Genomic DNA, 18,074 nt, shown 5'->3' with positions numbered 1-18,074 from the left:
TCTGTCTCTCTCTCTCTCTCTCTCTCTCTCTCTCTCTCTGTCTCTCTCTCTCTCTCTCTCTCTCTCTCTCTCTCTCTATCTCTCTCTCTCTCTCTCTCTCTCTCTCTCTCTCTCTCTCTCTCTCTCTCTCTCTCTCTCTCTCTCATAGTTGGAAAGTAATATAAGGTGTGCTAGCACTTGGGGAGAGGGGAGGCTGCCTCCTGCAGAGGGGAGATCGAAGTTGAGTCTGAAGGAAGCCAGGTGGAGCTGAAGGACAAAACATTCCAGTCATGGGGGACAGTCAACCCAAAGACATAGAGATGGGAGAGTGTCAATTTTGGGAAAAGTCAAGTAGGGCAGTGTAGCCTGATCATTGAGTACATGGAGGGCAGTAAAGTGTAAGAAGACTGCAAAGTGGGAAGGGGCCAGGTTAGGAAGAGTTTTAAATGCTAGACAGAGGATTTTTATATATGATCTTAGAGGTAATAGGAAGCCCCTGGATTTCAACGAGCAGTGGGGTGACACTGAAAGACATAGACTTCAGGAAAAAAATAATTCTTGGCAACTGAGTGGAAGATGGATCGAAGTGGGGAGAGACCTAAGGCAAAGTGACCAATCACTAGACTGTAAGCTCCATGAGGTCAGGGATTGGCTTTCTTTTTATTAACTGTATCCCCAGCACTTCGCAAAGTACCTGGCATACAGTAGGTGCTTGATAAATGTTTACTGGATTAGAAGACTATTTGTCCAGGTAAGAAGTGATGAGAACCTGATCTAGGATTATGTCAATAGAGAGAAAGATGTGTGTATGTGCATACACATACACACATCATACATACATGTATACAACACACATACATGCATGCATGCATACACACAGAAATTGAATATGTATGTGTGTATATGCATGTGTGTATGAGAAACATGGTGAAGGTAGAAATGGTAAGATTTGGCAATGGACTGAATAGGTGGCATAGGCGACATAAAGGACTAATGGACCAGGATGACTGGGAGGATGGTGGTATCCTTGACAGTAATAGGAAAATTGGGAAGAGGGAAAGATTTCAAAAATAGAGAGTCCTATTCGGGACATTTTGAGTTTGAGATGCCTAAGGTATACACAGTTCTAGATGTCCAAAATTTATTGGTGATACAAGATTGGAGAACAAAGGAAAGACCATGAATGGATAAAAAGACTAGGCAATCATCTGCAGAGAAATGCTCATTTAACCCATAGGAGTTGAAGAGATAACCAAGTGAGACAGCATAGAGGGAGAAGAGAAAGTGGGCACCCCTAATTAGTAGGGATGTTGGGAATCCACTTATCAGTGGAGACAGGGAAGGGGTGGTCAGAGAGACAGAAGGAGAATCAGGACAGAACAGAGTCCCTAAGAGGGTATCAACCATGACAAATGATTCCAAGAGGTCCAGAAGGATAAAGATTGAGAAGAGACCATGAGGTGTGACAATGAAGAGATCACCAGTAACTTGTTCTTTTCCCTGTCTCTTCTGTCCTCCTCTGAGCTTCCACAATAATCTTCCTAAAGCATAGGAGGGACTACAGCAACTTGACTAATGCCCTTCAACGTTGAGTCGAGCCATATGGCTAGTTGGCCGTTCAGCATCACAATGCAAAGAGAGCTACCAACGGGAAGGTTCATGTTCTCAGCATAGTCAGTGCAGGGTTAAGGGGCTAAGTATCCTAACTGCTCCAGTCAGAGCTGGTCTATACGTCCCTGAAAGTCTGGAGAAGCCTGGGAGCCTGGGTATTGTTTCTGAGCAGGCCCATGGAGCTCAGTTCATCCCAGCTTCCAGACTCCACTGCTGCTGCTGCCACCTTTGAATTTAGAATTTTTTCACTGCTGCCACAGCCTGTCCCATGGCTTCTGGCTGCTTGGGTGTGGACTTGTAGTTCTGGCTTATAGATCAGGAAACTGTGGAGCTCCTGCCTTTTGGCCATGTGTACAGTGAAAAGCTTAACTCTAACCCCTATGACCCTAAGGCACTGAATTTTATCTGTTCTCAATAAAGACACATATATAGGCTTTTGGAACTATTGACAGGAAACGAAAGGAGAAGAGGAGAGGAGAGGAGAGGAGAGGAGAGGAGAGGAGAGGGGAGGGGAGGGGAGGGGAGAGGAGAGTTGAGAAGAGGAGAGGAGAGGAGAGGGGAAGGGAAGGGAGGGGAGAGGAGAGTTGAGGAGAGGAGAGGAGAAGGGAGGAAACTGGAGAGAGAGAGACAGAGAGACAGAGAGACAGAGAGACAGAGACAGAGACAGAGAGAGACAGAGACAGAGAGAGACAGAGAGACAGAGAGAGACAGAGAGAGACAGAGAGAGACAGAGAGACAGAGAGAGACAGAGAGAGAGAGAGACAGAGAGACAGAGAGAGAGAGACAGAGACAGAGAGAGACAGAGAGACAGAGAGAGAGAGAGAGACAGAGAGAGGGAGACACAGAAAAAGAGACAGAGAAAGAGCGAGAGAGAGAGATTTGGAAACTAAGGGGTCACAATGTGGAAAGGCTGGTCTTGCCAAGATTTATGCTTATTTTTTTTTTTGGCATTTTCATGTCATCTGCAATCTGCATTCTTCCCTATTTACCCCTCCTCACTATATGAACCAACTGTCCCCATGAGGACTTTGATGCTGAATCCTCTTAGTCCCAGAAAGTAACTCAGAATGGCACATGTTGGAAGTCTTGGACCCTTTCTGTGAACTTTGAACTGAAATATGTATCTTGTCTCTCATGTCACTAACCCAGGGCACCAAGAACTCTCTCTCTCTCTCTCTCTCTCTCTCTCTCTCTCTCTTTCTGAGTGTGTGTGTGTGTGTAGAAGAAGGAAAACCAACCACATCATCAGTGGGAGAGGGAGTAAAAAAAAGGGGACCATACATAATCCAAAACCAAAATGCAGCAAACTAACAGGAGAGAAAAAGGGATAAGAAATCTGGAGAAAGGTAAAAGGGAAAGGAAAAAGGAGAGGGGAAGGAGGGGAAAGAACCAGAGGGGAGGGGAGAATAGGATGAAGATGAGTTACCCTAACAGAGGCTGTGTTTACATATAAGCCAGCACATGGGATGTAGGCTGTACTGGAAACCCACCCAAGGAAAAAGGTGGGGTCGCTTTGTTTATCACTTTCAATCTCCTTTCAACTGTAACCAACTGGCCTGAGAAGTGACCTCTTCTTTTGGTTCTCAGAGATTGGCAAATTTAACTGCTAATTACTTTGTATATAAATTCCAGTAGGCAGGGCTGGATAATTAAGCTTCAGTTTCAGCAATGAAGCTAATCCTTCAACCCCTGGCCCTGTTAGACTGTCAAACAGCCCTACCAGAGGAAGGGAGGAGAGGCTTAGGTAATACAACACAGTGGCTGATTCCAAACTAATCCCTCTTTAGTTTTGGAATAGTCAGAGAGACACAGGCAGGGATATACACTCACCCACTTAATCCTCCTGCCCCTTTGTGGTTCAGTGCCTTCTGCTGGCAGCTTGGCATCCAAGTGGGCAGTAGGGAGGTTGTGGACCTGGTTAATCCACAAGGCATAGAACCCATGTACTTAAAGGCTTTAATCAAAAAGTCTGGGGTGAGGAAATAACATGTGTGTTATGTGTGTGTTTGCATGTATGTATGTGTGGATAAAAACACATGAGTGTTAGAGAAATTTCTCAACTGCACATGTTTTCAAGAATTTAAGAGCTAGTTGATGAGACTTTGCATACACATCCAAAGATAACAGAAATTACAAACGAGCATATGCAAAATAACAAATTAATGGAAAATATAAATAGTACAGAGACAGGAGTTCAGAGGAGAGGGCCTGACCTATAGACTTTAGCTTCATGGAGATGAAATTTGGTCTGAACCTTGGAGGATGAGCATGTCTTGATCAGGCTTGGGGGTGGGTCATGGAGGATGTTTCTGATGGGATGGGCAATTAGTCTAAATATAAGGTGATCAAAAAAAAAAGCAATGTACATGTTGGGGTGCAGGTCCATTGAGAGAATTCATCTGGGGAGCAGTTCAATACAAGGTGTGGTGGGACAAAACTGTGGCAAGCCTTTAATTTCAAATGAAGGATTTGGATTTTATTTAACAGATTATGGAGAGTCATTAAATGTTTTTGAGCACTCAAAGTACATGCATCAACCCATTCAGATGTGACTCCAGGGAAGATGTCAGTATCTCAGATTCCAGTAGTGGAAAATGGTCTGCCTTCCTAGGATCGTGGGATCTCAGAAAACACCTAGCCCAATCACCTCATTTTATAGATGGAGAAACTGAGGCCCATAGCAATTCAGTAACATTCCCAAGGTCACACAGTCCCAAGTGGCAGGGATGGGATCTAAACTCAAATTATCTAGTTCCAAATCCAATGCTCCTTCCATTATTCCACCTTGCCTCCCATCGGCTTACCTTTTGGTTGCTTTGATAAATGGTAACTGAGTTGAGTTTCATTGTGTATCACGTGAGGTAAAGTATACAAGAGGTTTTGCAAAAATTAAAATATTCTAGAAATGTGAACTGTTGTTAATATGTGAATGAGCACTAAGAGAATACCAACTGTCATTATCATTATTGTTGTTATTATTATTAAAAGAGAGAAGGATTAAATCTGTGATTTCATTGGCATAGGGAACTGTCAGATGGGAAATTTCCTCCACAATTCAGACTGGCACCTTCTGTAAAATATATAGTTTTAAAGAATTTCCCAGAGTCCTGAGGAGCAAAAGGACTTGTCTGGTGTTATACAGCGAGTACATGTCAGAGGCAGAGCTCTACCTGGGTCCTAGGGCTGCTTTCTATCCACTATGCTACCTTGCCTCTTTAATTATTATTAATATTACCATGTGGGAAATACTGTACAAAGGGAAAACCATCTGTGGTTCTCTTTCTATTTGCTGCTATTTGTGTAGGCCCATGTCTTCACCATTCCTTCATGAGCTACATTTATTCCTGACTGTCCAATTTTCCTTTATTTCTCCATGGGCCTGGCACGTCTTCTGCTCTTACTCCTTTATGCCACCCCCCCAAAGCGTCCGTCCATCCATCCTTCAAAGCCAATCTGTAAAGGTCTCCTCTGTGAAGCTTTCCTTGATTGCCCCAACCCAAAATGGTTTGTCTTTTCATTGAACTCATAGTCTTATCATTTATATAGCCCTTGTCATATATTCTCTTCCATTTTTTTTTTAGTTTTTTCCTGTCCCAGGTCCTCAACTAGACTGTAGAATTCTTGACAGCAGAGATCATGCCCCGCACACACCTCTTTGTGTCTGACAGCATGATTAGCACGGATCCCATCCTGTCTTGTTTGCTGGTTGTTTTTCCACATCCTGTGTCCCCATAGTGCCTTGACCATACAAGGTGATCCAATCAATACTTGATTGACTGAGACTTGGGATTTGAGTCAAACCAGATGGGACCTACGTGGACTCAACCAAGGCTGCAGCTCCTTTCTCTGAGGGTTTATGGCCAACAGCAATAAATCCCTTGACTTAAATTTAAGAAAAGGAGGAAAAAGTAGAAAAGAGAAACTAAATGCAACAGTTGACAGTAGCTGAAGAAAAAAATCCCTTGAGGACCTTTAATGTCCCTGTTTCTAATAATAAGTAGTCAGTCCTCCCAGAATTCCTGACCTCATAGAGCAGCCTGCGTAAATGTGGCTTCTTCCTTACTGGAAAGGGAGTGAGAGAGTGAGTGTGTATGAGTGTATGTGTGTTTGTGTGTGTGTATGTGTGTTGTTTTCTTGGAAGGGAGATTCAGAGGGGCAACAAGCAAAGTTAAATGGTCTTCAAAGACTCACTTCCTGTTGGGTGCCTTCAACTCCCCCTTCCCCCTACATCACAAACTGAGAATCCCTTGTGACTCCTCCTTTCCCGATCCTATCTGTTGGAGACAGCTAAGACAAACAAACTCAGGAAGTGGCAAAAGGTTGGGAAGCGGAGGAAATCTATGGCACTGAAGGGAAAAGTGAAGAGATTGAGGCTGGTCTGAAAGGGGAAGGTGAAGGTCACCCCAGGGTCACTCTGTGCCAAGCCCTTTAAAATGCCTTGCTTGTACTTTAATACAAAACTGGCCCACACATTTGGCATGGGCTCCAGGGACCATTCAAATGTTAACATTCACAATGATAAACAACCAAAAAGAAAAAAAAACCCTTCTATGTAAGCAAATTGGAACGAACAACTAATCTAAAGCTGGTTGCTAAGAGACCAGTGGGAGAGGAGCCAGAATCAGTCCAACTGTCTAGAGATTCCATTATGTTTTTATTTTTAAAAAGTCAAAGCAAAGAAGAAACTAACCTGTAGATGACGCCATGTTGGTGAAGGAACATGAGTGCCGACGTGACCTCTGCAGCATAGAATCGAGACCGAGGTTCATCGAATTTTCGGGAACGTTGAATTTGAAACATCAGGTCTCCTCCATTTACATATTCCATGACGAAAAAGAGGCGATCCTGAAATTAATCAAGATAGGGACATTTAGCTTATTTCTTTTCCAATGATCAGAGGAGTCTGTTTTGCCTGTCCACTGCTCCAGGCACAACTGCATGAGGAATCTGAGAAAGAAAAAGCTTAGTCCTTGGGGTTTGGGGTATAGGGAAGAAAGGGTAACCCCCAGGAAACACATAAATGAGAAAAGAGCAAAGAAAAGGAAGGCAGGGAAGCACAGGGAGAATGGACATTGCATAGGAGCTGGGTACGACCCAAGATATGGCACACTGGAAAGAGTACTAGAGGGAAAGTCAGGACATAGGGGTTTTAGCACTGAATCTATCATTAACATGTAAATGACTCTGGGCTTAAGGGGAGTAAATGAAATAATATATGCACATACACCTTGACAATTACAAATTTATGGATACCTTTGAGTACTGCTTAAATCACATCCCTAAAAGAAGATCTACTTAAAAGGAAAAAAAAGTGTGTGTGTACACACACATATGTATATACACACACCTATATATTTGTTTATTTAAACAAAGAATTACTGCCAACTACTACATTACTTTGGAAGCAGAGAGTACTTAGATTCCCAAACTTGAAGAGATTTTTCACACATAGCAAGCAAAATAGCAGGCAGATTATTTTCCATCATGCCTGCCTCCATTCTCCCACCTACTTTTGGTCTCTATGAAACCAAGTTCCACAGAGCTGCCTCTGCAAATAATACAGCCTACAAGTAGAAAATGCAGGCTAGGGGTCAAAGTAAAGCCTCTTTGGGGAGGACTTCTTCAGATCACCTCCCATCCTGTACCTCTAAGAGGCTTCACTAGTCCCTGGAATACAGGGGAGGGAAAAGCAAGGGATGGGCCCTGCAGTGAGATTAGGGCAAGGATGTATGCAGTGCCTCTGAGCATGTAAATGGGAGAAATATGCCTCCTTTACAGTATCTACACCATGAGGAAGGACTCAAAGGATAAGCTACTATGCAGACCAGTTCCTGCTACGGAGATACTACTGCTGGATCTTCATTCATGTCATACCTACTGACTGACTCTTTGGGGTCCTCTTCTCTATACCTTCTAGCTTGGCAGATTGATCATATTCCGTGGACTCAATTTTCATCTCAACACAGATGACTCTCAGATCTATCCAGCCTCTTTCCTATGACATCATCACTTACGTTATTGTCATCTCAGATTGGTCATTCATTAAGCATCTCAAATTTAATATGTCCCAAACAGAACACATCATTATCTTTGTCCCCAAACCCTCCCCTTTCTTCCCAGCTCTCCTATTATTATTCTTATGGAAGGCACCACCATCTGTTCAGTCCCCCATGGTTGGTGTGATCACTTTGGTATGATCCTTGATTCTCCACTCCCACTAATCCAACCAATCATTATTGTCACTCCTGCCTTGGCCTCATCTCTTGGATATGTCCCTTCTTGCTACTCTGGCACAAATCCTCATCATCTCACCTCTGAACTATTACAATAACCTGACTAGTTTCCCTGTCAGTCAATAAACATTTATTAGGCACCTATTAAGTGTCAGGCACTTTGCTAAGTGCTGGGGACACAATAAGAAAAAGAAAGATAATTCCTGACCTCAGGGAGCTTACAGTCAAATGGGAGAAGATAATACACAACAGGAAATTGTAAAAGAGGGAGTGAGGGTAGGGAGAAGTTGGGGAAGAAAGAACCCAAAAGAGGATGGTGGAGTCCAGTCCAAGGAGTATAATTGGTATGAAATAAAGAGTTGCTGGCCTGGAAGCCCTATTTAAACAGAGACCTTGGAAAAATTCTTTACTTGTCCCTCCAAGCTTCTAATCAGAGAGAGGGCAGAGGATACAGAGGGTACTGATGAGGCATGAGTACAAAAACTGATATAATCTCTGAAGGATGATGAGTTTTCTAATGATGAACTTTCCAGGGAGCATGTTCATGGTGTAGGTCAATCCAAGGAGTGGAACCAATGGAAAATGTCTCAAATCTCTTTCTCATTCCTATCTTCTTTCATTCATCTGCTAAAGTGATTTTCCTAAAGCTCAGCACTGACCATATTACCCTCCCTCTCCTACTCAGTAAACTCTAGTGGCTCCCTATTTATTTCCAGGAGCAAATATAAAATCTGTCTAGCACATAAAGCCATTTACAACCTGAGTCCCATGTTTCCAGTCTTCTTACACTTTACTCCTTTCCATTGTACTCTAAGGTCTGGCTGCCCTCACTCTCTTGTTCCTCTCCCATTACATTCCATCAATAGATTCTATGCCTTTTTACTGGCTGGAGTGTTCTCCCTTCTCACCTCTGCCTCTAGGCCTCCTAAAAGACCCAGCTCAAATCCCACCTTTGGTGGGAGTCTTTCCTAGTGTGCTAATGCCTTTCTTCTGATCACCATACATCTACCTTGCCTATATCTTGTGCATATATAGTTCATATGTAGTTATTTACAGGTTGTCCCCCCCCAAGTAGAATGTGTGCTTCCTGAATGCAAAGAGCATGTTTTTGCCTTTCTTAGCACATAGTATATAAGAAATGCTTGTTGTCTGACTGACTGAATGAGACCAGCAAGGGTTAAGGTGTGTCTTTGGCATTAAGGGTTGGCATTCAGGTTACATATGCCAGATCTGTGAGGCTTGTATTAGGACAAATGCAGAATTTTTTACATTCTACTCCAAGAAACCATTTTCAAGGCTAGGTTAGGGTGGTTGTTCCATTCTCTGGGTCTGAGATGCTTGATCTTTTTTATATCACGCATTCCTACACAAGTCTGATGAAGCTTATGGCCCTATTCCCAGTGAAAAGATTTTGCTTTTGTTTTTAAAGATTCAAAATGGAAGGAAATGCTAAATTTCAGTTAGAGACTAATGAAAATAAACAAGTTATTTTTTTTCACCATACACATTCACATACCCTCTGAAATCTATTCATGGACCTTTTATGGGTCCATCAACTCCACGTAAAGAATTCCTGCTCTAGACCCTAAAGGTAGAAGGTGAAAGTACAGCCTGCTCAGCATCAAATATGTCAACAGCAGAGTTTCTATACTTTTCAGAGTTTGAAATTGACCACAACCTGTATGGGGTGCATACACAGAGATGACAGTAGGGGTGACTTCCATCTTCATTATTTGTGCTTGCTCTCAGGGTTCATTTCATTTTGCTTTCAGTCTTGGCATTATTTAGTGACTATTTTTATCCCTGGTGGACATGACATTGGTGACATGAGATAAACTATGGCTTAATGTGGGACATTAAGGGAAGCTGTGAATTCTCACTCAAGTCTCCCTGTCTTAGAAAGCTTCCTTTGGCAGGTCAGATTTGGTGTCTTGGGTGGGGAAGGGGGTGTTGTGAGAGATGGGAGGCTTTCTATCTCCTCCCCTTCCCATCACCAGTCTCTCCCTCTCTCCTTAAGCTTCTTTCCTTCTGTCTACAAGCATGTTTAATTCTCCCTAACCTGAAAAATAATCAAACATCAAGTTAAACCCTCCTCTTGACTCCCTAACACCTTTTAGTTAAATCACAGGCTTCCTATTTATTAGACTTGGATTAATTACCTCTCTGGGCTTTAGTTTTACTCTGCTGTAAAACAAGAGTTGAACTACATAACCTCAAAGGCCCCTTCTAACTCTCAATTATGACCCTGTGATCCTATTTCTCTCCTTTCCTTTACTGTAGAACTTTCATTCTCTCCATCTCCTCGACATCCTTTCATTCCTCTGCCATTTACTTCCTGTGACCTCAGGCAGGTCACTGAACCACCTTAGGTGGGAGTCCATTTTCTCAGCTGTAAAATGATCTTCCAGATCTAGAGCTAAGATCCCATAGCCACCCTATTCCAAACTGGTTTCTGTACCCAGTATTTCATTGAAATATCTCTGTCGAAGGTTAGTGATCATCTCATTGCCTCTTCTCCCCCAAACTCCTGGATGCTTTTTGTAGCCTTTGATATGGTCACCTCCCTTTCTTAAGGGTCTAGCTTTTCCCTAGCTTCTAAGACACTGATCTCTCATAGTTCTCTTCCTAACTGTGACTGCTTCTTCTTGGTCTTCACTAGTTTCCTCTTTCATTACTCTCTGGGCTCCTTGCTCAACTCTCTAGATTTTGGTATCCACCATGCCTCCACTGGGGAAATTCTCTACCATTCTCCCTACCCCTTCTACTTCCTTTTATGTTTTATACTGTAAGCCCCTTAAGGGTTGTCTTTATGCTTTTATTTATATTCCCAGTGCTTAGCACAGGGCCTGGCACATATTAGGAGCCTAATAAATGCTTGTTGACTGACAGATTCCTTTTCCTCCTCCTTCTATCACATATTGAGTTATAGGGTTAAAGATTTAAAACTGGAGAGACTTTAGAAGTTATCTAAGCCGACCTCCTTTATTTTCTCACAGATAAGTAAATTGAAGAAGAAAGACTTACACAAAGTCACCCAGGTCCTGCGTCTCCAACTTCATCACTCTCTCTATCTCCACTCCCAAAATATGTAATGTACTGGTATCAATTCTTTGAGGAGTTACATCTTTTATAATGCCAGGGGATTCCTAGACCAATAAAACTAAAATGTGATTTTTAAATGTAATCCATGTTTGTATATGTTAAGATTAAAATGAGTAGAGCAAATGATAATAATTTATCAATATCACAGAGCTCTGTTCCTTTACGGATCTCAAATAAATTTATTTTACATCTTTTGAGTCAGATTTTCCCCTAATAATAGTACTTAGCTGTGTTATTTCAGTCTTCATATTCTCCTTGACTGGCATGGTTCCCCAGCACATTGTAGGCAATTAATAAGTGCTTGTAGATTAATTGATTGGTATTTGTATAATGCTTTATAGACAGCATATTCACACATATTATCAAAGTACTAGCATTATTAACTAAACATGGTCTCTTCCTCTTCTAAACTCTTATAATATTTTATAACTCTTATAAAGTTTTCACATTGTACCTTATATTAGAGTTGTGGTCGTGCCCTATCTTTCCTATTAGATTATAAATATTTGTTGAATGAATGGATAAGCTCCATTAGGGAAGGGATTGTTTCCTATTTTTCTGTGTCTCTCCCACAATGACTAGTATAGTACCCTGCCATAGAAAATGCTTAAATACTTCCTCAGTGGACCAATCTTCATTTTATGGATGAATAAAGTGAGGCCCATGCAATGATTTCCTTAAAGTAATACTGCCATTACATGACTTTTTCTTTACTTTATCATGTTGCCTATTATCTTAGGTTGCATATTCTCAGGGATAGACAGACAGAAAAGACAGTGTTATATACTAAAGGAGAAGAGAAGGAAGTTTGGTTGGGTTGCTGTGGTTGGATAAGGAGGAGGTTGAGCTTGAGTTGGGATTCCCTAGAGATAAAATGGAACTTAAATGGGCTGAATCTAATCTTTTCACTGGGTGCATCTAACTCACAATTCACCAAAAAGTCCTCTTGTAGTTTAGAAGAACAGGTGCGAATCCCAACGTGAATACCCAAATGTAGACCAATGGTGTCAAACTCAAATAGAAATGCGGGCAATTAAACCACACACAAAGATTCCTGAAAGAGGGATGGCTAGGTGGTGCAGTGAATAGAGCACTGGCCCTGGAGTCAGGAGGACCTGAGTTCAAATCTGGAATCAGATACTTAACACAAAAACTAGCCGTGTGACCTTGGGCAAGTCACTTAACCCCAACTGCCCTCCAAAAAAAAAAGCAAAAAAAAAGAAAGAAAACCAATAAGATTCCTGCAAGAGGCATATTGACTTAGTTTCAAAATGTCATATTCTCTGTTTTATTGTATTTTCATTAACTTTGTTAACTATTTCCCAATTACATTTTCATCTGGTTCAGACCACATTGGGAGGTGATGCGGGCTGTACACTGTCTTTGGCCACATATTTAATACCTCTGATGTAGACCATGGGAAGGTAAGGATCATTAACTTATCCTCCTTGTATGATACTGCCATCCTCCTCTGTCAGTGATGTTACTACAATTTCACTTCAAAATCTTTTAAATATGCTACTCTAAGAACAGATTATATTTACTTCTGGTCAGGCAGAGAGCAGCAGATGGAGCAGGATCTTAGGAAACTGTTTTAAAATGTATTTTTTTTTAAAGGTCAGGAATGGAGCTCGGGTGCATTCCAGCCAATTTCCACTGCTGTAAATAGCTTCATGGAAGCCTCACTGGAGTCTGTTCCAGGCCATGATCCAAAGCAGCACGGGATTAAATCAAGTGTTTCTAAGCTACAAGTTTTATGAAAATATGAGCATATCCTACGCTGGTTTGTTTCTTTCTGCAAAATCTTATGATCAAGAAACATTTAGTGAATACCTACTTTTTGAGAGCTCTGTGCTTGGTGTTGAGAATACAACATACAAGAAATGATTCCTGCCCTAATGGAGTTATAACATAGTTGGGGAGACAGGGCATATATGTAGTCCTTTGTCATCGAGGGGATTGATGGAAAGTATAGTTTCTCTCTGGAAACAGGAACTGAAGAATCATGGGAAATAAAGCCACTGTGGGACAAGGGAAGCTCTTGAGCATTTGTGTCCCATAAAGGGAACAGGAGTCCAGGAGTATATGGCCAAAGGTCAGCACCAGTCAGCCTATTGCAAGGAATAGGTGCTACTACTCCAAAGAGCCTTGATTTGGCTCATTATCCCCCTTAAGGAATGACCTGACTAGACAGAATGTTCTGCTACTCTGTGACAAGGTGAATTTATCCCCTTTCCACTTCTTTGTCCTACTCTGACTCACCAATTCCAGGCAAATTGGAATCATTTACCCTTAAAATTTATTTGGGTGCTACCTGGACTTTTATAATGGGATTTATCTCCAGATAAATATGAGTGAATTTTCATCAAATTCTGAGTAAGCATTTATTATGAAGGAATGGACCATACTAAGGGGAAGAACAAAGGAAACCCCTGGAGAAATAGCTCTAGACATAATGGAAAGTCTCTGTTGAAGTTCTATGTGCATGGACTATTTTGATAGCCTTTTAACTGGGCTCCTTGCCTCCAGTCTCTCACTTCTCTTCTAGCCATCCTTCACACCACTGCCAAAGTAATCTTCTAAGACACAGGTCTGATTATGCCGCTGCCATATTTTAAAAACCTTGATTGGTATCCCATGACTCCGAGGGAAAAATAGAAAACTCTGTACTGATGCATTTCAGGCTCTACAACATGGCCCCAAACCAGACTTTCTAGACTTATTTTCTATTATTCTCTTTCATAAATTTTCTGCTCTAGCCAAAAGGAAGATGCTAGCTATCCTTCAATTATTCTCTTTCCTGCTTTCATGTATTTGCATAAACTGTCCCATATGACTCTTACATGTTTACATCTCTTTCCTTCAAGGCCTAACTCAACTGTCACCTCCTGCATCCATGAAGCATTCTTTGATCTTCATCAATTGTCTCTCACGCCTAGCTTGAAAGGATCCCTCCCTTCCCTAATTTCTCATCCCCTTCTGTATGATGATTTCTCCCATGCATTGATCATACAGTTAATTTGTACAATAATCCTTAATTTACAGGTTTCATCCTTCTACTGGACTAGAAGCTCCTTGAAGCCAGGGACTGTATTATGCTTAACCTTGATATCTCTAGCACCCTGCATATGCTATAGCAGAAAGAAGACTGACTTTGGAATCGGAAGAATCAAGGTGAAATCCTAGCCCAGTCCCTTGCTGTTTATATGATTCTCAGGCCCTCAATTTCATCATTTGTTAAGTGACTGGGTTGGACTAAATACTTTCTGAGTTCCCTTCTAAATGTAAGTAAATTCAGTGGCATGGTAAGCACTTAATAAAAGTGTCTGTAATTGAATTGAATTTTCCAGATTTCCTTCAGCAACCAGAACAGAGCCTTGTACACAATAAGGGCTTAAGATCACTGACCAGATAAGTCCCCTTGGAAATTACCATATTTATTTTACACAGCACTGCTTTTCAGTTTTGTTTGTTTGTTTGTTTGTTTCTAATGATCAGTGAAAGCCAGAGACTGCAGCTGCTACTTCCAGAACACATTCTGGGACATACACTCCTCTCTTCAACATCCACTGATTATCTTAGTGGGTATGTTTTAGAGTACCCATAGCTCTATAGAAATTACATATAACTGGTACATTCATCCCTGTCAGCTTTGTTTTCTCTGGAATTTCCATGCTTTCCAGAAGATCAGGTTTTAATCAGGAATTTCTCCTGTGTTGCCAATCAAGGCTACAAGTACCATAGTTAAGCCTAGTGTGAATAGAGAAATAGCTTCAAATCAGCCAGGTCAGAACACAGGTTCAAATGAGGTGGGGGAGAGAAGGAATGTTCAGCAAGTTGGGGCTCCAGATTTTTCCAAGATTGAGGAATCTCTGTCAAGTCAGAGGTTCTAAAGTCCACCCTTCCAGAGGTAAAAACAGTGGGGAGATCAGGGAAAAATCTTTCTCTGGTTAAAGGTAGAATTCCTACCTCATTTCATTGCCATAGAGTGGAGCCATGTTCATCTGGTTGGAGGAGTGGACAGGCTGGAATGGAATGACAGAAGGGGCTGGGAGGGTTTTGTCAAAGTCAATGGCTTTTGTATCCATAAACGAGGTTAGAAGAAGATGAATTTAGAAAATCTGAGGCATCTAGAATTTTGTTAAACTGAATTCATTGGCTAGAGTGGTGCAAACCAACAGAATAGACTTATCAAAACCACATACATATCCTAATATTTGGTTACATACTGTCTTACCCTTTTTTTTTTTGGTGGGGCAAGGAGGGCAGGGTTAGAATGTGTTCTCCCCAATTAGATTTTAAGATCCTCACGGGCTGGGACAATTTTCTGTACATCCCTATATTCTGCACAGGGCTAAGCAATCAATCAGCCAATCAACAACAAACATGTAATAATATTTTTGTCCTTCATGTGGAAGAGGAATAATAACATCAGAGGATAAATTGAATTTAAGTGAGGCAGAGCTGAACAAAGTAGCCAGCCTCACTCTCTCTTTCCAGAGTCATCAAAGTTCAGTGGCAGGACAGAAGTCAACATGACTGGTGACGGCTCGGGATGCAGAAGATGACCTTATCGTCTTCGATGTCTGAACAAGCTTGAAGCACTCGACAAGCGCCTGCTTCAGTCGCCTTCATGGCCACTGGAACAAATCGTTCTCATCCGCCCATTCTTCCAGGGAAAGTCTTCACATGCTTGGGGTAGACAACACCCAGACACTTGATAAATACTTGCTAAATGATTAATCATTTCTCCATTCAAAAGCAAGCACAGTACAGAGGGGGAAAGCACAGGACTTGAAATTAGGCGAGCTGGTTTTGATTTCTGTCTCAGTTACTTACTATTTGGACAAATCACCTAACCTCTTTGAGTCTCAATTCCTCATCTATAAAATAAATTGGACTTATAAATATGTGAAACTATATATGTAACACGATCTACCTATAATGTCGATGAAATGATGACCTCTAGGTTCCCTTCTGGCTTGAAAGTGATTATCCTAAGATTTCTATCCTTAATTATTCATCTTTATTTATTTTAGCATTAGCCATTTTTTTTTAACTTTAGTCTCTTGCTTAGGCTTTCCACCTCACCTCACTCATTCCGGCAGATCAGAATGCAAAATATGGTCAAGAAAGCTTAAAATGAAACTTTTCTACCCCAATTTTCTTCCTTCCACTAAATGAATCTTTTTTGACCTCTATATCCAAAGCATCTAAGGGAGCATATTTTGAGGCACATGAGAATCTCAAATCATTCTGGGAACTCCTTAATTACATAAACTTGAAATCAAAAGAAACCTGGCAAACATACCAGCTATAAGCTAATCCCTTCTTGGCATTCTTAGAGAAACACACACACACACACACACCAACTTCCCTGTAAAGTAAGCAAATATGTTTTCTGAGCTAATCAGAGATTCTAAAAGTCTTTTTTACACACTCCCTTCACCCCCTATAATCTCCCTTGAATGTCTAAAAAGTTGGGGTCTTGTGATACCAAGTAGAATAATGAAATTAGAAAGAGATTGTGTGTCATAGTTAATAACGATCTACCCAGACCAAAGCGACACACTATGGGCTCCATTTTCCCAGTTCACTAAACCCTTCCTGCCTTTGAAGGGAAGATGGGGCGTGCCCTGATCATTTTTCAAGGTGTGATCGATAGCCAGGAGCTTCCCATGAGTAGCACCAGATGTTCTTGCCAATTGGTTTTGTTTGGATACACAATTATTCACCATCTCTTAGCTGTTTATATGTATAAAAGATTCATTTATGAACCAAGTTCATTTAAGTACTCAACAAAGGATTGGATGGAGAATGACTATGCTTTGATGTTCTGATTACAGCGTAGAGATTATCTTCAATTTACTGTTTAGGAGGAATTCTATCCCCCTCCCTGCCATGTCATCCCTCACCCTCCCTGGAAAGATCTCTTTTCCTTTTACCGTCCTGGCCTTTGAAAGAAGAAACAATTGAGTAACAAACAAGATGGAGTCGGTGTGGTCCACTCATTTGTCTCCATTCCCTCAACTTCCTCAGCATCCACAATATTCATTTGATCAAACAAACAATTCTGTTGACTACTGTAGAAACACATACAGTGTCAGGGGGGTGAAAAGAGTGCCAGTCTTGGGAGTCAGGAAGACTTAGGTTAAAATTCTACTTCTGACATAGGGCTTGTGTGATTCGATGTCTCAAGTCCCCCAAGGGATGCCTTGAGACTATCAGTTGACGATAGGTGCCCACAGGCATTGGTAGGGAGACTTGGGAGTTCTCTATACTAATCAAATCACAAGTTTCGTCCAAAAAAGAAACAGACAAGTCTACATTGAATGGTTTAACGTACCTAATCCTGAGTTGAGTGCATCTAGAAGAAGCATAAACCAAGTCTTTGCCCACTAAGACATTCAATCTGGGAAACCAAGATGAACATGCTAAATAACAAAACACGCTGCCTAAGGCAGTACAAGTTTAAGTGATAAACTGTGTGACTGTAACAGACTAACAGGGCAGAGGAGATCAGAAGAGAGCTAAGAAAGGTTCAGAGCAATTTAACAAGGTCACTCTGTATGAACATGCTGCCTCCCCCACTAGAATGCAAACTCTTTGAAGGTAGGAATCATGATTTTATCTTTTCTTTGGATCTTCAATGCTTGGTACTTTTTTGTTGTTGTTGTTCAGGTGTTTCTAGTCATGTACAACTCTTCGTGATTCCATTTGGGGTTTTCTTGGCAAAGACACTGGAATGATTTGCCATTTCCTTCTCCAGCTCATTTTATAGACAAGGAAACTAAGGCACACAAGGTTAAGTGACTTGCTCAGGGTCATATAGCTAATAAGTATCTGAGACCAGATTTGAACTTAGGAAGATGAATCCTTCTGACTCCAGACTCAGAACTCTATCTACTGTGCTACTTAGCTGCCCAACAAAAGGTAACTTAAGGTTATTTGGAAAGAGAACAGGATTATGAGTCTAGAGGCCTGGGTTTTCATTTTGGTCCTGAAGTTAGTTATTACAGTGAACCTCAGTAAGGGACACAACCTCCCTGGGACTCAGTTTCCTCATTTGTAAAGTTGGATTAGATGATCTCCAAGGTCCCTCCCTCCCAACTCTTAACATTCTTTGATCCTGTAATTCTATAAGTCAAC

At 41.4% G+C, this 18,074-nt stretch overlaps 1 protein-coding gene across 1 annotated transcript in view; it reads right to left on the bottom strand.

The window, feature by feature from the left end:
• Positions 1-18,074, bottom strand: part of PRKCE (protein kinase C epsilon) — a 657,089-nt gene that overhangs the window by 114,745 nt on the left and 524,270 nt on the right. Inside the window, exon 11 of the mRNA XM_069071624.1 lies at positions 6,281-6,435. Coding sequence (XP_068927725.1) covers positions 6,281-6,435 — 155 coding nt within the window. The remainder of the gene's footprint in view (positions 1-6,280; positions 6,436-18,074) is intronic.

Source organism: Petaurus breviceps, unplaced genomic scaffold (genome assembly GCF_028583685.1).
Source record: "Petaurus breviceps papuanus isolate PSGF00001 unplaced genomic scaffold, PetGlider_PUasm1.0 90842, whole genome shotgun sequence".
In the NCBI taxonomy this organism is placed as follows: domain Eukaryota; kingdom Metazoa; phylum Chordata; class Mammalia; order Diprotodontia; family Petauridae; genus Petaurus; species Petaurus breviceps.
The sequence above is the reverse complement of the archived record's forward strand: the minus strand, read 5'-3'. Positions and strand labels throughout refer to the sequence as shown.